This window comes from Heterobasidion irregulare, assembly GCF_000320585.1.
Source record: "Heterobasidion irregulare TC 32-1 unplaced genomic scaffold scaffold_05, whole genome shotgun sequence".
Lineage (NCBI taxonomy): Eukaryota > Fungi > Basidiomycota > Agaricomycetes > Russulales > Bondarzewiaceae > Heterobasidion > Heterobasidion irregulare.
This window is the reverse complement of record NW_009258201.1, coordinates 2279831-2300913: the sequence shown is the minus strand read 5'-3', so window position 1 is coordinate 2300913 and position 21083 is coordinate 2279831. Positions and strand designations below refer to the sequence as shown.

At 49.8% G+C, this 21083-nt stretch overlaps 6 protein-coding genes across 6 annotated transcripts; 1 reads left to right on the top strand and 5 right to left on the bottom strand.

Moving 5' to 3' along the window:
- Nucleotides 1-145: 145 nt before the first annotated feature.
- Nucleotides 146-2428, bottom strand: HETIRDRAFT_61357 (lipase; the record flags this gene model as incomplete). Its single annotated transcript, XM_009547578.1, has 6 exons — nucleotides 2086-2428; nucleotides 1744-2034; nucleotides 1546-1672; nucleotides 1276-1486; nucleotides 1115-1219; nucleotides 146-1078 (listed from the first exon to the last, which is right to left on the bottom strand). The coding sequence occupies exons 1-6, from the start codon at nucleotides 2414-2416 to the stop codon at nucleotides 146-148; spliced, it is 1998 nt and encodes a 665-aa protein (XP_009545873.1). The 5' UTR covers nucleotides 2417-2428.
- A 524-nt stretch (nucleotides 2429-2952) lies between these two features.
- On the bottom strand, nucleotides 2953-8949 carry cpm108 (cytochrome P450 monooxygenase 108; the record flags this gene model as incomplete). The annotated part of the gene is made up of 10 exons (XM_009547523.1): nucleotides 2953-3043; nucleotides 3113-3256; nucleotides 3319-3450; nucleotides 3528-3799; nucleotides 3925-4044; nucleotides 4107-4222; nucleotides 4281-4429; nucleotides 8307-8495; nucleotides 8543-8675; nucleotides 8736-8949. The coding sequence occupies 10 exons, from the start codon at nucleotides 8947-8949 to the stop codon at nucleotides 2953-2955; spliced, it is 1560 nt and encodes a 519-aa protein (XP_009545818.1).
- A 1167-nt stretch (nucleotides 8950-10116) lies between these two features.
- Nucleotides 10117-12261, bottom strand: HETIRDRAFT_317779 (uncharacterized protein; the record flags this gene model as incomplete). Its single annotated transcript, XM_009548382.1, has 11 exons — nucleotides 10117-10227; nucleotides 10260-10398; nucleotides 10458-10589; nucleotides 10666-10937; nucleotides 10982-11035; nucleotides 11064-11186; nucleotides 11233-11360; nucleotides 11417-11565; nucleotides 11627-11815; nucleotides 11863-11995; nucleotides 12057-12261. 11 exons carry the CDS (start codon nucleotides 12259-12261, stop codon nucleotides 10117-10119), a joined length of 1635 nt encoding a protein of 544 aa, XP_009546677.1.
- Nucleotides 12262-14137: 1876 nt separating this feature from the next.
- cpm109 (cytochrome P450 monooxygenase 109) lies at nucleotides 14138-16010 on the bottom strand (the record flags this gene model as incomplete). Its single annotated transcript, XM_009547524.1, has 10 exons — nucleotides 14138-14231; nucleotides 14292-14435; nucleotides 14493-14624; nucleotides 14693-14964; nucleotides 15018-15031; nucleotides 15086-15194; nucleotides 15249-15364; nucleotides 15422-15570; nucleotides 15637-15825; nucleotides 15880-16010. Coding segments are annotated over 10 exons (1350 nt in total), but the record flags the coding sequence as incomplete, so codon positions are not given.
- A 1323-nt stretch (nucleotides 16011-17333) lies between these two features.
- Nucleotides 17334-19101, bottom strand: HETIRDRAFT_122893 (carbohydrate esterase family 8 protein; the record flags this gene model as incomplete). Its single annotated transcript, XM_009548381.1, has 10 exons — nucleotides 17334-17464; nucleotides 17525-17571; nucleotides 17620-17716; nucleotides 17782-17823; nucleotides 17892-18025; nucleotides 18099-18120; nucleotides 18191-18347; nucleotides 18417-18662; nucleotides 18742-18832; nucleotides 18899-19101. The coding sequence occupies 10 exons, from the start codon at nucleotides 19099-19101 to the stop codon at nucleotides 17334-17336; spliced, it is 1170 nt and encodes a 389-aa protein (XP_009546676.1).
- Nucleotides 19102-19529: 428 nt separating this feature from the next.
- HETIRDRAFT_475581 (uncharacterized protein) lies at nucleotides 19530-20994 on the top strand. The gene is made up of 6 exons (XM_009548380.1): nucleotides 19530-19829; nucleotides 19934-20018; nucleotides 20113-20258; nucleotides 20329-20534; nucleotides 20628-20782; nucleotides 20844-20994. The coding sequence occupies exons 1-6, from the start codon at nucleotides 19618-19620 to the stop codon at nucleotides 20853-20855; spliced, it is 816 nt and encodes a 271-aa protein (XP_009546675.1). The 5' UTR covers nucleotides 19530-19617; the 3' UTR covers nucleotides 20856-20994.
- The last annotated feature ends 89 nt before the right edge of the window (nucleotides 20995-21083 follow it).

The following is a 21083-nucleotide window of genomic DNA, read 5'->3' as shown; positions in this document are numbered from 1 at the left end:
TGGCAAAAAAACGCCCACCTGTGCAGCTCCAGACAGCGATCGGACAAGAGTGTATCTGGGCTCTGCGACGCGGGATAGTGTTTGTGACACAAGCCGCTCTGAGCGACCGAGAAACGCGCGCGTAGTACGCTGTGAGGCCCATAGCTCACAACCCCTCGTCATACAACTTCCTCGTCAACGCAACATAAAACCTCTCTAAATCTGCATCCGACTCCAAATCGCTCCTCCTCTCGCTCTTCTTCTTCACATCCTTCCCCCCATCCTTCTCCTGCACCGCCGCACTGCTGCTGCCGCCGCCGCCGTTGCTCCTGAGACCAAGCGAAGGGATCGAATCCGTCGGGACCTGATTCGCCAGCCAATCGAACACGACCGACAACCTATCCGTCGAAGACTTCAAAATCCGATCCTCTTCCGCCTCGCGCTTTTCTTTCTGTTGCTCCCGCTTCTCCCACCCACTCTCCCGCAGCAGACCGCCCGTACCTTCCTTTCGCTCCTCCTTCGCCTTCTGTGTTTTGTTCGCCCGAGTCCACGCCCTTACGAACCGGCCCCAGTCCCCGAGCCCCCAGCTCTCACCACCATGCCCCGACGATGGCGATGTTGACGGCGCCCCAGCTCCCATCCCCATCCCAAGCTCAATCCCGCTCGCCCCCCGCAATTGCCAATGATCGCACCCCTCCATCGTGCCCAAAAATTCGCCCCACCGCGCGCTCTGCACCGATACCAACCCGTCATGGCCCCACAGATCTTCCTGATCCCACAGTGCCGGAGATGCGTCGTCGCCAAGCACGCCAGACGCGCGCGCCTCACGTTGCAGACGTGTCCGATCTTTCTCCTCTGCGCCATCCAGGATGACTTTCGGTAGCCAAAGCGGGTGCCAGACATTCATGTTGTCTTGCCGACCCGCGATGCTAAAATACTTGACGCGCGGGTCGTCCGGCGTGGACGGGTTGAAGATCGTGTTCAAATATGTCGTCGTGAGGTTCGCGTACGCGGGCGAGTCGAACATTGATAGGAGGAGCGTGGTGAACGAGGAGGGTAGAGATGAAAGAGAGGACATTGAGAGCGATGAAGAGGACTGCTTGGATTTGGGGTCGGAGACGCCGGGCGCAGAGACCATTGAGGGGTCAGAGGCGCGTCTTGCGAGCGAAGCGGCTGCAGACTTGGTCGCTAACGAGACTAGCTCCTTCTCTGCTTGCGTCCTGCCCAGCCCTAGATACTCCTTTAAAGAAAGGTAGGTCAGTAACGCAAACAGGGCACACAGAGCGCGTCACAAACCGTGCACCAGTCCATGAACACGCTCCCGCGATGGGGTGTTGCGATAGTTGTCAGAGAGAGCGGCGTGTATTCTGTTGGTTTGATATGAGATATCAGATGCCGACAATCGAGACCTCCCATAGAGTGGGCCATAAAATTTAGCCCGCGTCCTGGAGCCTTCTGCTGAAGAAAACGATCCAAATTCTCGGAACGCGACGCGATAGAACCCGTTCTATGAACAAAGACTCCTGAGTCGCCAGTGCAGCCACCGTTGAGATTGAACATGCTCACCCTGGGACCGCAGTCACAATCACCTCAGCGCCAATGATCTTGCGGAGGATATGCAAGATACTCGACCAATAGTTCATTCGCAGACCAGGAAACGCCGACGGTCCGCGCACGTCGAAACCGTACAGACCTACATTGACATTTTGTGATGGTCACCACCTACTCTGAGACACGCTATAGAAGGAAAGAGGGGCTGCGCACCGTGACACAATACGATCGGATAGCGCGGGGTGCGGACAGGGTCATACAGGACAGGACTGACGATCAGGCGGTGAATAGTGTCCAACGTCTCCGGGTCTACGGAATTGTCGCGCGGGGGTGGGCGGCGGCGGGGTTTCGGCGACGGAGTCTTTCTGGGATGCGACTGATATTCGATCTTGCTGGAGCTCTCTGAGTCTCGTGAGTTTTGTTCCGTCTGCTCACTGAAGAGGGTGGTGAGACGGGCTGCGGTAGGCCAGCGCCAGCGGGGCCACGAAATAGAGATACTGCTCGCTAAAACGACATGTAAGTCATCGTGCTTGACCAGCGGCTGGGAAGACGCACTTTGAACAACTCGTTCGCTGATCCTGTCCCTCCACAAGTCCCCTGACATCACCGTACGCGTTCCCCTCGATCCCAATCCTGTCAATTTCGCCTCCTCATTAAACCACCCAGGCCACTCGAACGACCTGATCCCGTCCAATGGTCGCCAGCACGATGACACTCTTCGGTCTCCTATATTACTGTTACCACCATTGCGCGCGTCGGGACCCTCGAGCTGGTCAACCTCCGGTCGGGTGTGCAGGTAGTGATGTGTGATGCCGAGCGTCGAGATGACGTTGACGACTCTGCGGAGGAAAAGCGATACGGGGATTGGAAACCAGACTGTGTTCATCTCCCATTAGCCGTGGAATAGACTTGGACGATGCGCGAGCGAGGAGTGGGTTGGATGCGCAACACAAAACCCAGGGGCTGAAGAGCAGAGGGCTCGGCCAATGCCGAGGCTACCCCAGACTTTTGATGAGCCCGTGGCCCGTGCTCACGCCGACTCAAGAAAGCTTGTCGACAAAAAACTAGGAATTGCTGCAAAGTTTACCAGGATTTCATATCATACTGTCACCTTCTAGCATGCGACTACATTTCTCGAGTTTTCCCACCGCCCTTCTCGATCATGATGAGCACTCTTCATCGTTGCCTTCGCAATTGTGCGAAGATTGTCGCTAAAGATCCTCAGCAAAGGTGAGAGTAGACGGAACAGCAGCAAAGTCGGGGAGACCATTCAAACGACAGCACATCAAAGGCAACTGAACTCAAAACGACATCATCGACTCAAATCAGCCAGCTTGTTAGTATATATAACAAAGACGGCGACGGACAAGAATGTGATTATACGGATACGCGTAACCAAGCGTACGAGCGAAGTTTCGCAGCCTAGTCCTGGTGCTCATCCTCTGTTTGCTCTATGAGAGCAAGCGCTCGCTCAGAGCGCGGAATAAACACGCATTTGAACGGCTTCGGCCGACTGCACCGGTGTCCGTACAGACGTCAATTGAAAGTGGAGGTTTTGGCTGAAGGACATGCGCTCACGCACCTCACTAAACTAGTCGTAAACTCCGCGATTGGCTCTATCACGTTCCCATGCTGATCCTTGGCTTTGGCAATATTGTACACTGCCAAAATCGACGCGATTGTGATCCACAGATTGTCCAAGGCGACCCAGCGGCCAGGGCAGATACTGCGCGGAGTTTTCTTAATCAGCTATACTCTCGCGCAGAGTAGCAAGGGCCGAATACATACCGACGTCCGAAGCCAAAAGCAATAAGGGGTAGTTCGTTGATTCCAAGGTCCGTGTTCCTTTTCGGGTCTTCAAACCGTTCTGGCTTGAATTTTGAACTGTCAGGATACCTGCGTTCGTCATGAAGCATACCCCTGAACCCCGAGGTGAGCCCAGTTGTTCAATTAGCTGCTGCTGTAGTCCGTCACGAGTGGGACAATGTTAAATTCACCAAACATTTGGCTGGATCGTTGTTCCCTTTGGAATCCAGTAACCCTCGTAGATATCATCCTGCACCGTGGCATGTGATAGAGCCAAGGGAGCAACTGGATTCCATCGTAGGCTCTCCCATATGACATGCGCTATAAAGGGCATTTTGTCTCGATCATCCAGCGAAGGGAGGCGGTCAGTGCCAACAACACGGTCTATCTCTCCCTGAGCCTTCCGCTGGATATTTGGATGAAGCACCATGGCCAGGAGGAAAGTCATAGTAGCAGCCATTGTCTAGAGAGTGATCAGACATAGCGTAGCTCAGTCTAACGAGAAAATTTACCGTATCGGCACCAGCTAGGTAGTATACACGGAGATTGATCAAAGGGCGCTTCGAGAGCAGACTAGTAGAAAGGAACTGCACCTGAATACGAGACAGCGGCCACACTTTGAATCATTCTGACATCCGTTTCCGTCCCTGAGTGAACGGAGTTTTCAAGCTCTCTTGTGACAATGCACGGCGTTGCAGCGCCGGATTCCTGTGTGTGGTATCGGACATGAATATACTCTCATATAGATAGGGAACACATGGTAAATTTACTATTTTCTGTTTGACCATTTCGAAAGGCTCCTCAAGCATCGCTTGCGACAACTTGCGCCATTCATAAGCTTTCCTTTTGAATTCTGCCCCCGGGAACCAAGTGGGGATATGTTTCACTGCGTTTTCCGATTATGACATATATGTTTTCGAAGGAAAGATAGGGAGAAGACTCACAAAATGGTAGATAGTCGACTACGTACGTCCCGTATACGCCCGCGTAGCCCAATGTTCTCATACCTTTCTCAACCAAGGTGACATAGACATCATCATCTTCTGTAACATCGTGACCGTATGAGATATTCATGACAAGCGCTGCGGCACTCCTACAACAAAGAATCTTGATTATTCAATGAATAAAGATCACTTGTCGATCAACTGAAACCGTACCTGTGCAAGTGTTTCTCAAAATCCTCCGGTGAGCGATTGAAATTTCGAAGAAGAGTCCGAACTCCCTTCACTTCGATCGGTTCATAAACGGGTGCCACCCGTGAGCGGAAATGTTTTTCAAAAAGACCCCGGTATTTTCGCCAAGTAGGTCCATATTCCATTCCAACCAAAGACCAACTCCAACCCATCCTAGATATATATTGGAAAAATGCAGCCTCAAATAATGCAAAAGTGAACTCACAGATCCCTTGTCATTGTTCGTGCCGGTCTGGAAGAATAGATGGCACCGCACTTGTCGAGAAGATCATCTGCAATCTTTGCCGAGTTGATGATGAGAACAGGGTTGCCATAAATGCGATAGAAGATCATGTCGCCTGGATTCGAAGGCGTGTATCATATCAAGCAACAACATTCAAATCATAGGACAGTAACGCTTACCATAAACATCCCCCCATTCGCCGTAAGTGCGCCAGTCAGTTATCCTGGGGATATTGGGACGACCCAATCCAAACCATGAAGATTTAGGACCAGGCGGCGTAGAAGGCCTGCGAGCTGAGATTCCAAGAAAGGCCAAAAACAAAGCAACTACTGTCGCGGCGGCGAGTACATAGTCCAAGTCTCTTTGCGACATATCGCAACCAGTCAATGATAGCGAGGAGTCATAGAACATAGCGCTTGTGCAGAGCATTTATACTACATTCAGACTTCTCCGTTTTGCGCGGAGTCTACTAAAAGCCGCCCGTCAATCTAGGATAGGTGATGATTTGTTGTGGTGTGACTGAGAATGACAGAAAGTAAGTAGTGGCATCATCAAGGTCATCTGAGCTTATCCTTACGATGTGTGACTAGACCCTACGACGCCCAACGGATGCATGGACGAAGCATTCTGCACCAAAAGCCATGCGCATCCTATCACTTGAAAAACATTCACCTTTCTAGATGCTGCCATGTCTAAGACTTGTTACGGAGGACGTTGATGAACGTTGAACGTTGATGAACGCTGAACGTTGCTGTCTCAAACATCAGGGACACTGGCAAGTAACTCTCATGACTGCCAGAGGAAGGGGAAACTGTTTAGTTTGCAGCTTCAAGTCGTCAGTCGTGCCAAATCTGATAGGTTGAATATGAATCGGTGGAGACATGCACAATATATATCTTGCTTCGAGTGGCGAGCCAGTTCGGGACTTGCGGCTCACCTGTAACACAGCTCAAAGTCTGATTTGATCTCGAATAGCCTAGATTCCCGAGCGTTGATGTGGACTGGTGCAGTGTTAGAGAAGCCACGATTGTTTGAGTTTGAACGTAGCATATGTTGTAAAGATACAGCCATAGTTCAAGAAGAGCATGGTGGACGCGCTCATTAAAAGCGGGATGGTGGCGCAGTGAGGAGTCCGGCCGGCCCTATTGGCCCGGCCAAGCACGCACATTGTCGCTTCTGTCTAATAGAGCCTTGAAAATCTTGCAATCGGCTCTTTCCTCGCCGTATCTTCCAGCTCCCGTAAATCCTTCAGCATCATCTCCGCATCACGGGTTTAAATCAATAGAGAACACACCGCCGACTGCAGACTTAGCAACGACCATCATATCCCGTCTACCACATCGCCAGGCTGCTCCCGTCGCGTCCGTGTATGTCATCGCACCCGCTGTACACTTGACGCCGGAAGTCTTATCTGCTTCATGAACCTTGATCTGAACGTCATCCAGTGGCCGATTTTTATGAAGCGGCCACATGAAGAAAAAGCAACAGGGAGATGAGCGATGAAGAGGATCACAAAACAAGGGTTGGTTCTCGTAGTCGACTTCACGTCATTGCAGGTTTACAGCCTTTACTTTACTTTACATGTGCGTTCGGTTCATACCGAACTCGTCTCTGCTTTCGATACCTCACCTTTGAAACGTGTCTGATGGATTAGGGGCTACGACCCCGTTCACCAGATTTTGCCTCACTCGCTTCCTCATTTTTGTCCTCACTCTAGGTCAAAGAACGCAATCACGGATCTGTCTGCGACGCTGTGTGCACGTCTACAGCGCGTTGACTGACTGTCGACTAACATTAATATTCTATAGCACTCTACGCGAACTTCATCTCGCTCTTGCATTCTCAGTTTGAGGCCCGAGAATGTCGTCGAAGTTGCTGCCAAACGATTCCATGAAAGTGCTCGAGTCCACAACTCATCACTCGTCCACAGGCTGTATGAGGTAGATTCGCATATATTTGCAAGCAACTGCCAACGTCGTTATTTGAATCTTGCATAAATGGCACATCGTCTCAAATCAGCGTAGACCAGTCTTCCAAAGGCAAAAGACCTCAAGAAAAAGTGTGCTCAACCTCTGTTTGCTTGATGAGAGCAAGAGCTTCTTCCGAGCGCGGAATAAACATGCATTTGAATGGCTTCGGCCGACTAAAGAGGTGGGAGTGAGGATGCTCAGCAACGATCTTGTTCAAAGAATGTCTATCTTTACGTACCTCACAGTGGCAGTTGTGAATTCCATGGCTGGCTCTATCACGTTGCCGTGCTGATCCTTGGCTTTGACAACATCGTAAACGGTCAAAATGGACGCGATCGTAAGCCATAAATTGTTCAACGCGAGCCAGCGTCCAGGGCAGACGCTATGAAGAGCATCAGTCTCGATCCTTCATTGTGGCAGGGAACACATACCGACGTCCAAAGCCAAAGCCAATGAGAGGCAGATCATTGATCCCCAGCTCAGCATTCTTCTTCATATCTTCGAATCGCTCTGGCTTGAACTTGAGACTGTCCGGATACTTCCGTTCGTCATGGAGCATGGCCCTAGTAGACAGTCCAGGACTCGATCAGTTGGCGAATCACGCTCAGTCGCGTCAACGTGAAGTTTACCAGACATTCGGTTGGATTGTGGTACCCTTCGGAATCCAGTATCCTTCATAGATATCGTCTTGTATGGTAGCATGAGAGACAGACAAGGGTGTGACTGGGTTCCAGCGTAGGGCTTCCCACACGATGCAGCTCACAAACGGGAGCTTGTCTCGATCATTGATCGTCGGTAGGCGATCAGTGCCGACAACTTGGTCTATCTCTGCCTGAGCCTTGCGTTGGATGTCCGGGTCCAGCGTCACAGCCAGGAGGAAAGTTAAAGTCGCGGCTACTGTCTGACTGACTATTAGATAATACAACTATGCTATAATTGCAAGGGGCCTACTGTGTCGGCACCCGCTGGAATGTAAACAAAGGTCGGTTAGCGCAGTTTAATACAGAAGTGACCCAAGAGCGTCACTTCACCTAAATAAGATACGGCAGCTACACCTTGAATCATTTTGGCGTCGGCCTCATTGCCTGAATTGTAAGACTTCTCAAGCTCCGTCGTAGTAACACATGGCACGGCGGTCCCAGACTTCTGTAACATGGTAACGTCTGAGATTGCTACTCCCTCTGCAAAAAATCAATCGCTCTTACCGCTCTTTCTTTGACCATATCAAAAGGCCGTTCGAGCATCGCTTGGGACAACTTGCGCCACTCATAAGCCTTTCTCTTAAATCCGGCACCAGGGAACCAGGTTGGAACATACTTCACTGTATGAGCAGGCCCAATGAACTTAGCACGAGATCTCAGGCAGCCTTCACTTACGAATTGGCAGATAGTCGACCACGTAAGTCCCGTATATACTCGCGTGATTCAAAGTGAGTGATGCGTTCTCAGACAAAGTGACATAGATATCGCCATTCTCGGCGATGTCGTGACCATATGAGATCTTCATCACGAGCGCTGCCGCATTTCTACAAGATGAAATGGTGATTAGCTAAAAGGCAATCAAATCTATTTGCGGACACTGCACCTGCGAAGATGCTGTTCGAAATCATTTGGTGTATGATTCAGGTGGCGAAGCAGAGTCTGTACTCCCTTGGCTGAAATCGGCTCGTACTTTTGTGTGACGCGTGAATGGAAATGTTTCTGAAAAAGACCACGATATCTTCTCCAAGTATCTCCGTATTTCATTCCAACAAATGACCAATCCCAGCCCATCCTTGACAGAGTTTAGAAATAGTGGCTTTGAACTATTTTGAAACTTACAGATCCATTGTCATCGCTTGGATAGGCCTTGAAGAATATATAGCGCTACGTTTGTCAAGGAGATCATCCGCAATCTTGGCTGAGTTGATGACGAGGACCGGATCCCCATAAGCGCGATAGAAGATCAAGTCGCCTGATATTGAGAGAGGGACGAAACGTCAGGCAAAAGTATCTAGACAAGAATGAAGTCTACCATATATTTTTCCCCATTGCGTGAACCTATGCCAAGGGGATAGCTCAGGGATATCAGGCGAGCCCAAACCAAACCATGACGGTTTAGGGCCGGGAGGTGTAGGAGGCCTACCGAGCCTTCGCCACTTTCGACCCACAAGACCGAGAACGGCCAGAAACAGAGCAGCTACGGTTGCAGCAGTGAGGAGTCCAAGTTCTAGGGCCGAGTTTGGCATGGTGCACTTGAGCACAGGCAATAAGGAGCTGCTGAAAGGATGAATCCTTCGGCCAGAAGGGTCTTTATAGGTTCCTTCATGTCCTGGTATTGCATGGGAGGTTTGCAAGGATGTTCTTTGTGGAAGCATCACAAGGTGGCCATGCTGAGAAAGCTTTGAGCAGGCGATGAGCGTACACCGCATCCAAGAGAAGGAGTTAGTAATTGCTTGAAAATCGAGAAGATTTGTTGTCAACGTCTTATTCGCGATGCTGGCACTGCTGCCATCGAAGGTCTCAGCTCTTCAGCATGTGAACATTTTTGCTGATAGATAGCTAGACGATTTGAGACAGAATCGCTCCCGCGTCTTCTACTGGGCTGTCATCCTGTGTAATGTCTCAGTCAGCCTACAACTCGCTTATGAAAACTTGAACATACAAGGCCTACAGTAACCCACGTCTGTCTTCGCAGACTATAAAGGAGACTTCCATGTAAGCCAGTCTATGTCACCCGGAGTGCATCTATTCCTTCTTCCTCCATGCAAGCTGGCGGCAGTCTCCGCGCCTCAAAGGCTCATTAATATGCTCTGATCATACGCAAAAAGTACAGAAATAGAACCGAGGGGAGAAGTCGGAGAAATTGTACCTATCGAAAATTGAGGAGGTCCAGCAACGGAGGGATGATCAACCACCTGAGATTCCAGGTTTCTAGTTTGACTCTGATAGATTCTGGGATATCGACCTTGGCTCCTGGTATTGATGATCGTCGGCCTAAGCTCCGTCTACAGTGCTTGCCATCGGTTTCGTCTCTAGAAAAAAATGTCAAACAAAACAGTACAGATGGTGTCCAACATGGTTGCGTGGACGCGTCTAACGCTGCCTACAGCAAGGCCAAACGGAAAAGCAGGGCGGTGAAGACCATTCCGTGCGCGGAAAATATGAACACTCAGGTTGGCCTCGTCGAGGGCGGGAAGCTTCGTCTTACTAAGTTATGATTTTCAATGTCGTCATCGTCTGGTATAGCGTGTCCCAGAATATCAAGGATCTTCGTTTTCCTAAGCTCGAAAGCAACAATGCAAATTTGCATAGTATACAGTGGTACGTTTCAAGTTCTCAAAGCTGACAGCAAGTTAGTACAGACTCAAGCCTAGGGACAAAGTTTCGAAGTGTAACAGCCCTTCAAGATATTTCTAATCGTCGATTGTTTGCTTGATGAGAGCGAGAGCTGCGTCCGAACGCGCAGCGAACGAGCATTTGAATGGCTCCGGTCGACTGCGATGTGCATGAAAGTAAGCGAAGATCTCAAGAGGTCGCCTGGGGCCACTTGCCTCACTGATTCAGTCGTAAACTCCATTGCTGGCTCAATCTCCCTTCCGTTGTCATCCTTGACTTTGACAACGTTGTAGACAGCCAAGATGGACGCGATTGTGATCCATACATTATCCAAGGCAAGCCAACGGCCAGGACAGACGCTACCAAGAGCCTGTCAGTCTCCTGCTGTCATAATGCAATGATGAGGTGATAAACATACCGACGTCCAAAGCCAAAGCCAATCATGGGCAGCTCATTGATACCGAGTTCAGCATTCTTTTTCAAGTCTTCGTACCGATTTGGTTCGAATCGAAAACTATCTGGATACTTGCTTTCGTCGTGGAACATGGCCCTGAGAAAACCGCAATTACTGAATTAGCCACCACTGCCGACAAAATTCGACGGAAACAGGTCAAGATAAGGCTCACCAAACATTGGGCTGGATGGTAGTCCCCTTCGGAATCAGGTAACCCTGGTAGATGTCATCCTGCACTGTCGCATGAGGCACAGATAGAGGAGTGACCGGGTTCCAACGCAGGGCTTCCCACATGATACGAGTCACAAATGGCAGTTGGTCTCGATCGTCGAAAGTTGGAAGGCGATCAGTACCGACAACACGGTCTATTTCTGCCTGAGCCGTGTATTGGATGTCCGGGTTGAGCGTCATAGCAAGGAGGAACGTCAGGATAGCGGCGACCGTCTGAGTCGACCATCAGATATAATGTAGCTCAGCATGATTACAACATCAGAGCTTACGGTGTCAGCGCCGGCTGAGGATGTACGCAGGTCAGCGGGTTCCTCGGATGAGCCAGTATAGGCATGTCACTGTACTCGTACCTGCATAGGAGATCGCGGCTATGCCTTGAATCATTTTGACGTCTGTTTTTATCACCGAATTGGAGGATCGCTCGAGCTCTGTCACTGCAACACATGGGACCGCGGTCCCGGACTCCTGTAAGCATGATCTCTATGAGAGCTATACAATCTGCCAAAACCGAAGTGCTTGCCATCCTTTGTTTGACCATCTCAAAGGGCCGTTCAAGCATCGCTAGTGACAATTTACGCCATTCAAAAGCTTTCCTTTTGAATCCAGCACCTGGGAGCCAGGTGGGGACATGTTTTACTATGTCACAAAGTTCAGGATGAAGGTAACACAGGCAAGTCAAATGTCAGACGCACGAATCGGTAGATAGTCAACCAAGTAAGTCCCGTATATGCCAGCGTGGGTTAAGGACCACATGGCTTTCTCGGCCAAAGTAACATACGCATCGCCATCTTCTGCGACATCGTGACCGTATGAAATTTTCATGACGAGGGCTGCGGCATTCCTACAAAAAAAATCGAATTCATGAGCTTGGTGATATAATGATTAAGGTGATAGTACTTCACCGGCGCAGGTGGTGCTCAAATTCATTCGGCGCACGATGCAAGTTGCGGAGAAGGGTCTGAACTCCCTTCACTTCAATCGGCTCATAATGAGGCGTAGCGCGGGAGTGGAAATGCTTTTGGAAGAGGCCTCGGTATCGCCTCCAAGTATTACCATATCTCATCCCAGCGAGGGACCACCTCCAACCCATCCTAAAATCAAGTCAGATAATGAACCACGGAAGGGACAGGGGGTTTACAATTCTCTCGTCATGGTTCGAACTGGCCTTGAAGAATATATAGCGCCGCGCTTATCGAGAAGATCGTCTGCAATTTTGGCCGAGTTGATAATGAGAATGGGACCTCCATAAGCGCGATAGAATATCATATCGCCTGAAATTGAAGAAGGATCGATGTCAAGTGAATGTGTTTTGAGATGAGCGTGACTCCTGACCGTAAATATTCCCCCATTCCATGTAAGTACGCCATGGAGATATTCTAGGAATATCAGGCCGACCTAGGCCGAACCATGAAGATTTGGGACCAGGCGGAGTAGGGGGCCTGCTAGACCGGCGAGTCAAAATGCCAAGAAAGGCCAGAAATAGAGCAACTGATGTCGCAACAACGGCGAGTCCAGGTTCCAAGTCCCCATTTAACATGCTTTCTGCAGATGGTGATAGGGAAATACTGGAAGAAGAGAGTCCACATAGTGGAGCTTTTATAAGCCTCCTCGACTTGTATTCCCCGATCGTGCACGGGGTTCACAAAGATTCTCCATCCTATGACTTTCTCCAGGGAGGTATGAGAACACCGCCATGGCCAGGATAGGCAACTAATGATCACGACTTTGGTGAGAAAACGACAAAAGTCCGGCTTCGAGGAAGCTGCAGAGGTCAGTTGAGCGCATGTCCATGATGGCGGGATTGTATAACACACAGAGTCTGAGAAGTCCGGTTTGGATGCTGTCATACTTGCTGATTTACATACATTTAGATGCACACGCCACGAGGCGACTTGTGAGTGTCCTCAATTTAGAAAACCACGTCATGGATTGATTTCTCATACTTGTCCGTTGGTACACAGTCATGGTAGTCTCGACTGTCCGTAAGGAGTGTAAGGAACCTGAAGACAAACAGGCATCAGCACGAACGGACATATGCCTATTGTCAGAAATTAGCAACCTCCTTCTGAATGCTGGCGACTACCTTCTCTGGAGACTACCTCCACGCCTGAGAGGCCCTTTTTCGGAAGGCGGAGTCCTCGGCATGATCAACATAAGGCAAAAGGGAAGATAACGGCAGCTATAGGGTTCTATGGGCCAGAATCTGTCTCGTGAGACTGCGTTGTGCCGCCCACAGCTAACCCGTCGGCTCGAGCTCCTGACCTGCTGTGAATGGTTTCGGGCGCAAACACAGTATATCTCCGCATTCACCGTGTTCCTGTGCTGTCATTATCAAATGCCAGTTCAAGTCCAAATCGTGAAAACTATGGCGTTCAAAATTTGCAACGCGTAAGAATGGCATGATTCCTGTCAGATGTGCGGTGAATCCTTAAAGTGTCTCTCGTTCTTCGTAGTGTTCTAGTGATAGCAAAAGATTGGCGATAGTATAAGACATGCAAGGAAACACATCAGACATACCCTCGAAATTCTGTGTGGACATGTGTCAATCGACATTGATGCTGAAGCGCTGAGGTCTCATATGGGTTAATCAACATCGATGTTGAGGCCGCCATCAAGTCATAGTCTGCTGAGATTACCCATAGAATCATTGAGACGGAAGTTGATGATGCTGGTCATCGACCCGGCAATCATGTGACTTGCAGCCTCGGCCGCAATGGCACCAAACCCCACCACACTTCACCAAACATCGTTCAACGTTCAATGAAGATGACAAAGACAAGTCATTGCCAAAATTATCGCCGGAACCACAGCGGCCATCGTATGAATCGACATACCCATTGTTTTACAAGATCACTCGTGAAATGAATCCAGCCTGTACTGCATGTGTCGTCGAAATCACTCGCCGTCAAAATTAAAAGCCCCCTCGGTATCTTTCGTCAACAAGATAGGTCGACCAATGACAATGTCAGCAAAAACAAGGACCGCCCTCGGCCTCCCACAGACGTGCTACCGTCTGAATACTCAATCAGAAGGACAGAAGTGCCTCGAATATGATTCGTGTTCCTCTGTCGGGATCGCTTGCTGTGTGTCCATAGTGCGCGCATACCGTTTCGTGCCGTTTACAAGCATTTTACTCATGAGATATCTTAGCAACCTTACTAGGGGGGTGCATTCATATCGGCTAACCTTGCTTGAAGCAGCTCTTGCCAAACTGTCAACGCGTCAACGGGCCCCAAATGGTGGTACGTGGTACAAGATGGTACGACTCTTATGGCTATTACAGTTGCTAGCAAATGATTCCTAAGCCATTGATACTTGTCAAAGGGTTACATGGTTGGAGGCTTTGCGATACAAGGAGAGAATGAGGAAACCTGCGAGAAGATCGTGGTTCGTCGATGAGGATACATGGCACTTCAATTGAAACTTTGTTGCTCTTCCGTTTGTCTGATAAGTGCGCGGGCTGCCTCTGAGCGAGGGACGAGTGAGCATTTGAACGGTTTCGGACGACTGAAGCAGGCACCTGAATTAGATTCAATTCAATCTCAGGTAAACCATCCCAGAGCGCACCTGACAGAACCAATCGTGACGTCGATATCCTGCTCAACAATGTTCCCTTCTGGGTCCTTAGGCTTCGCAATGGTGAAAACGGCAAGAATGGATGCCATCGTGATCCAGAGGTGGTCCAAGGCCACCCAGCGACCAGGACAGACACTACGCATCGCACATCAGTCACTCTGCGCTGACCAAACGGCACGGGCTACTACGCACCGACGCCCAAATCCGAAGGCAATATGAGGAGGTTCGTTTATTCTTGATTTAGCATTCTTCTGCGGATCTGCGAAACGTTCAGGCATGAATTTGAATGCATCCGGATACTTCTCCTCGTCGTGAAGCATACCCCTTCGAAGCGACCCGACGTGATTTTCAGATGGAAACAATGCAAAGATCCTGGATAAATGAAGACTGACCAGACATTCGGGAGAATCGTGGTACCTTTAGGAATCCAATATCCCTCATATACATCATCCTGAATTGGGGCATGAGGGACAGCCATCGGAGCAATTGGACTCCAACGAAGACATTCCCAGAGCAGACAGCTCACGAATGGAAGGTTGCTCCTATCTTTGAACGTAGGAAGGCGGTCAGTGCCGATGACAGCGTCAATTTCTGCCTGAGCCTTGCGCTGAATGTCAGGATGGGTCATCATGGCGAGGAAGAACGACAACACTCCGGCTGCCATCTGAAATGTATCAAGCTCCAGTTCAATCCAGTTTGCGTCGAGAGAACACTTACTGTATCAGCCCCGGCTAGGTCAGTCTAAGAGTTAGAGAGTGTTCAGAAAGAGTTATATGCAGGCCTACCTGCGTAAAAAATAGCGGCGATGCATTGGATCATCGAAACATCAATTTCCTTCACTGGAGACTTCTCAAGCTCTAGTGTAGTGACACATGGAATTGCAGTCCCTGTTTCCTAGAAGAACGCTATCAGTTATCTCAAAAATGCGTAGTGCGGTCAAAGCGGTACCATTCTCCGTTTGACCATTTCGAATGGTTGTTCGCGCATTGCTTTCAAATCCGCTCGCCATTCATAGGCTTGTCTCTTGAATCCGGCACCTGGGAACCAGCTAGGAATATGCCTCACTACAAGCATCGCAACGATCAGAACGTATAATTTGACCATGATTAGATTGGACTCACAAAATGGCAGGTAGTCTACGAGGTATGTCCCGTGTACGCCAACTTTGATCAAGCTGGACATACCTTTCTTTGCCAAAGAGACATAAAGATCATCCTCTTCTGTGATGTCATGCCCATATGATATCTTCATCGCGAGCGCCGATGCACTCCTACAATGGAATTGACAGTAAGTTGTCGAAAGAAATCACAGGAAAGGTGTTGAGTGAGCTATATACCTTTGCAAGTAATGCTCGAAATTATTAGGGTTGTGGCTTAAATTACGGAGGAGTGTGTGCGCTTCCATGATTTGGATCGGTTCATAACGAGGCGCTGCACGCGAATGAAAATATTTCTGGAACAGTGCTCGATGCTTTCTCCAGTCACTTCCGTATTTCATTGCCGCAAACGACCATTCCCAGCCCATTCTTGACATATTATTGAGGGCATGGCTCGAGGAAGACACAGAAGCAACTCACAACTTCGCAATCATCGTTCGCATTGGTCTTGAGGAATAGATTGCCCCACGCTTCTCCAGCAAGTCGTCGGCAACTTTCGCCGAGTTGATTATCAGCAGAGGCTCCCCGGGAGTGTATTGGTACACAAGATCCCCTGCAGAACAAATCGAAGCGAGATGTGAGCCGCAACAGCGTGCGCTGGCGGGGAGACATGTCTACCATAAGTATTCCGCCATTCGGCGTAAGTGCGCCAAGGGGGTGTAATTGGCATCAAAGATCGCCCGAAGCCAAAAAAAGAAGACTTGGGACCAGGGGGAAGAGGGGGACGGCGCACTCTGCGAGCTAAGATGGAGAGCAAGGCCAAGAGCAGAGCGGCCACTGTAGCAAGGACAAGAGTTGTGTGTTGATCCCTGTGTGACATCGTGTGTCAGACGAGGAGGGTGTTTGTCGGTAGTTGCACGGGAGGACGAGGCTCTTTTAAAGTGATGTTGGACAAGCATCCTCCGACACCGCGGTGACATCGTGCAGATTCGCCCACAGAAGAACCTCTTCAGGCCTACATGAGGTCAGTGTCACTTCCAAGTTGGGCAAACGATGCACACACATTTCATGAGAAGGGCTGAGAACGAAGGTTTTAGAAAGCCTTCGATTGCGATTTTGAGTCCGAGCATGCGATGGGATTGATCAAGATCAAGAGGCTCTATCCTATTTAGCCAGGACTGTTACTACGCCGACGCGACATTGCATACGGACCGGGCTAGTAGGATCTTCGACATGAGGACTTGCGCGAGTATAGTGACATCGAACGCAGAATAGCCATTGAGAATCTATTTTAGGCCTTGTGGGCCTGGTCATCTGATAGGGATTCGACGTTGCCTGTCGCCAGGATTCTCCCTTATCAAGGGTTTCGATGCATGCCATACCATCATCTACTGATAGAATGAGGACTGTTAGGCAAAACTGGCCTGTCCTCGGAAGGTTGGTGTGTACTGTCCTCCTGGACGTGGTAAGTGGTACAGTATCCATTGATGTCCAGAACGCCATGCGGCTCAATAGATCGGGCTTCACCCAATGGCCACATGGATTTGCGAGGGATCTGACAGCAACCTTCAGAGCTCATCTGCTCCCGCTGTTGTACTCACCGATCTGCCCGGAGGAGGTTATTCAGCCTGATCATAATGGAGATGAACGGCGACATAGGGGCATAGATTGAAAATCACGCCGTGTATCTGGACGAACTTGTGGTATTCATGCACATACTATGACGCAGAAATTCGTCCGCTATAAGCTGACGAGGCTGCACGGTAGAAAGCTTTGAGGGCCCTGATGAGATGACGGCCAAAAATGGCATGATTGATAGACGTTTATGCTCTGCGCTCAATATACATCTTTTTTCGCACGGTATCCTTGAGTAGTGAGACGTTTAATCATGAAATGTTGACGTACGTATGCATTATGAAGATAGCACCAGAGACTCTTCATGATAGGTATTCGAAATCAATCCACCGGGGCTGGCCTAGAAATACTTCTTTGATCGTGAAATCATTAGCTTCAGCCGAAGAAAGTATGTGTTCCAGGGAAATTCGTGCGGTCGTATTGCCTCCAGGTCCTATTCCGTTTTGAAAGATGATGAATTGTTTTTGACATGAATATCGCAAGGAAGGCGTACCGGTTGATTCGTACTCAGCGTAATAAGTGGTGTTCGCAATCACCGGACTGTGATTCATGTTCGGAGGGCTGAATATATCAATGTGGAAGGCTTACCGGGCACTACTGAACGGCGTCCATCCTGCAGGCCGGATGCTCTGATCCATGAATGTCCGGAGGTAGACGGTTGTTGCAAGATCGTTCCACGGACGTCCTATGAGTTGGCAACAGTGGGGTTACCGAGGTGCTCTCGACTACAGAAACGGATATATTCCATACCAAGGTAGCATTGGCCATTAGTCACTGTCGTTGCGTTCGCATCTGGAGACTGCACGCGGGGAGCACAATGCGGAATAAGTAACTGCTGCGCGGGAACATCAAAATAGAACTCGCCCTGATGATACGAGAGTCTGAAATGTAGGCACCGTACCGATTTCCGGGTGCATCTGTTAAGTTTGTCCCCTTCCAAGCGACGATCCCGCCTCCACACGCACGATTCGCCAATGTAACATTCTGAAACCATCTGCACATACACAGACAGTGGAATGATGTCAGCATAAGGGGATCGCAAACAAGGGGGCAATATACAAACTCACGCAGTTCCAAAACCAAAGAGATCTACCGAGAAACGAGGCTCTCAGTATCATATACTATTCCTAAATTAATATGAAAGGATGATTATACACACAATCCGTCTGTCCAAAGATAATGCTATCCACAACATACGTGCTTGCGTTGCGCCCAGTGTACCACGTGTCTTGATAGCTCGAGAAGGTACACCCGTAGAATGAAGCGTTGGCATAAGAGATGTCAGTGACCAGCGCCTGAGAAATTGCATATTTGGCCTGTCGCCATATACGAGTGGAAGTCGGCCATTGAGTTCAATTTGGGTAAATAAAGCGGCAATCGCTCACAGCACGATTCTCAAAGTTGATGTTATATGCCTTGAAATCGACGTTGCCAAAAAGAGGTTGGACGGGAGCGCCAGTCGGCCCTGCGCCGATGAGCGACGCATTGTACGACGGCGCAACAAGAAGTACAGCAGTTTGTGCGTCGTCGGTGAGCTCTGCGGTGATATACCTGTTATCCCAAATATGTACCAAATTACGCGTCGTTGCGTTCGTGGACCGGCCGAACGCGGTGCTTGCATCAAGTTGTCCCTGTATTGGGATTGAGATATGTGTTCAGCTCCACGTCACAATGGTCTGTGGTAACATGTAAAGCTTTAGGTAGACGCACGAGGAGTGTGAGCGCGCCTTTGCGCGTAACATTGACAGTTTCGTGATATTCTCCAGCCCCGATCAATATCACAGCATCGCCCTCCTCTGGCCTGTCATTCCAGCGCCGCGCTAAGGCGTCAACTAGAAAGCCTGAGAATATCGAGCTAAGCACTTACAGCGATGCTACAGCTTCCTGTACTCCCTGGAATCGGGCCCGAGTATCGTTCCCTGAAACAAATAGTGTCCCAGATGGACAGCCGATCAAGGGGTGAACACGCTCAGGTTTCTGGAGCTGACAAGTCAGAAAACGAGTAGACAGCGCATGTACGGCGGGAAGCCACGAAACGCTCTGCAGCGCCGTGATGATCGCAAGCAGCATATGCATCACCTCACGATTTTGCATGCAGATCCCCGCACTTTTATTCCGCCAGCAGAATGTCAGAAACTCTTGCGTGACCAGTCATCATCCTCGTCCTCGATGAAGAGACGGCCCGCCCAATCCGCCTCGTCCGTGCTTGCCGTCGACGGATTTAAATAGAGAGCAGCTGTCACGAGGTAAGTTCATGAGCTAGATCTGTTGCCGCAGTCAGAAGATAAAGACGTAGATATAGGACACCAGAGCATGTTATTAAAATCCATATAAAAATCGCCAAACCTTGGAGCTTGGAGCTTGTAGGCTGAAGCACTGAGGGCATACACAAATCTTCAGGCTGAGAGAGTTCGACGTAGTCGTGACGCCGGAACTCTCCGGAGGCAGTTGGCAAGTGGGTGGGAGACCACGTGGACACTGCGGACAGCGGTGGAAATGCCTTGCTCACCGTTCCCAGCAACAACAACGAACGTCCACCTCCCGCGGGACCTCCATAACTTCGCCTGCTGAGCACTTGATACCGTCATGAGCTTCCAAGACATCGAAACAGGCTTAACGCAGCGTCCACATTCGCCTACCCGCGACGCTCCACGCTCACAGGAAGAGGCAGCGTTCGCGGGAGTCCAGTCGTCTCTCTCCATCCAAGTGTTCAAGATCAACGCCAACGTACAGGCGATATTGAGCCTTGTTGACCAACTGGGTACACCGAGGGACTCGGCGACGCTTCGCAAGAGACTGTGCGTTCTGTTTCATCTCATCGGACCCTGCTCTGTCCATCTCTTCCTGGTCCTCGATGGACATTCGATTCACTGAAGGCAGTGCGATTCTACACATCAAATAGACATGACCTTACGGAGACAACGCGCGCAATGGCCAAGCGAGGGTCTGACGACCTGAAGAAGCTCGCGGCGTTGCAAGCGACCTTGGTATGGCGTACTATCGTGGTTTCCAACATTCCATTCTCACTCCGTTTCGTCTGTCCCTGGTGATATACAATTTTCTGGATCATGTGGTCATAAGCCAGGCAAGAAGACGGCTATAACCAAGACGTCGCACGACTTTCAGATGTCCCTGGTTGCCTTCCAGCGCGCACAGCAAGTCAGTGCGGAACGCCAGAGGACGGTTGTGGAAGGTGTCAAACACGCCGTAGAGGAGGATGCCGTACCGTGAGTCATCGATTTCCTATTTTACAATAATATGAATCTCATATGGGCCGTACAATCATCGCTGTCGTAGAGAGGGCGACTGGACAAGCGCCTCACCACAACAGCGTCAGGCTCTGGCGCTTCAATCACAATTGTCACCTCACGAACTTGCGTACCAAGAGTCGTTGATCCAGGAGCGTGAGACTGAGATCCGGGAGATAGAGACGGGTATCCATGAGCTGTCAGAGATTTTCCGTGACCTTGGGACGCTCGTGAACGAGCAGGGAGGCATGCTGGGTACGTCGCTCCCGATTCCATTCTTGAATTTCTTCTGACCTATATGCACGTCTTCTCGGAATGGTGTCGGATGTCAAACATCCATACGTGCAGATAACATAGAGTCGAATATTTCCTCAATCGCAGTCGACACGTCCGCCGCGGCAGAGGAACTTACGACAGCTTCTGATTATCAACGCAAAGCTGGGCGAAGGGCCGCATGTTTGATGATTATAATGGTCATCGTCGTCGCCATTGTGTTGTTAGCTGTGCGTATTCACGATCAATTTATTCAACTGTTTGGGGCTCATCATGGAGCTGGTGACACAGATATTATCCTAAGAGCGCGTCGTTATTGATACTCCACTGCGTATGATGGTCGTATTTTGTTATGGTATTATAATGGATTTCTGTACATCACCCTGATCTGAGCGGTCATGCCAGAGGCAAGGCTCAAATGATTGTTGACATCTTTGTTCTCTTTGCAGTGAATAAGCTGATCAAGGCATCACCGCAGTGGGCGCAAGCAACATGAGGTGGCTTAGTGAAGAAAGCTAATACACCTCGCGA

Coding starts and splice junctions, on each gene's coding strand:
- HETIRDRAFT_475581 (XM_009548380.1), top strand. CDS start 19,618: ATGAGCTTCCAAGACATCGAAACAGGCTTAACGCAGCGTCCACATTCG. Junction 20,259..20,328: donor GTAGAGGAGGATGCCGTACC/GTGAGTCATCGA, acceptor TCGCTGTCGTAG/AGAGGGCGACTGGACAAGCG. Junction 20,535..20,627: donor CGAGCAGGGAGGCATGCTGG/GTACGTCGCTCC, acceptor CCATACGTGCAG/ATAACATAGAGTCGAATATT.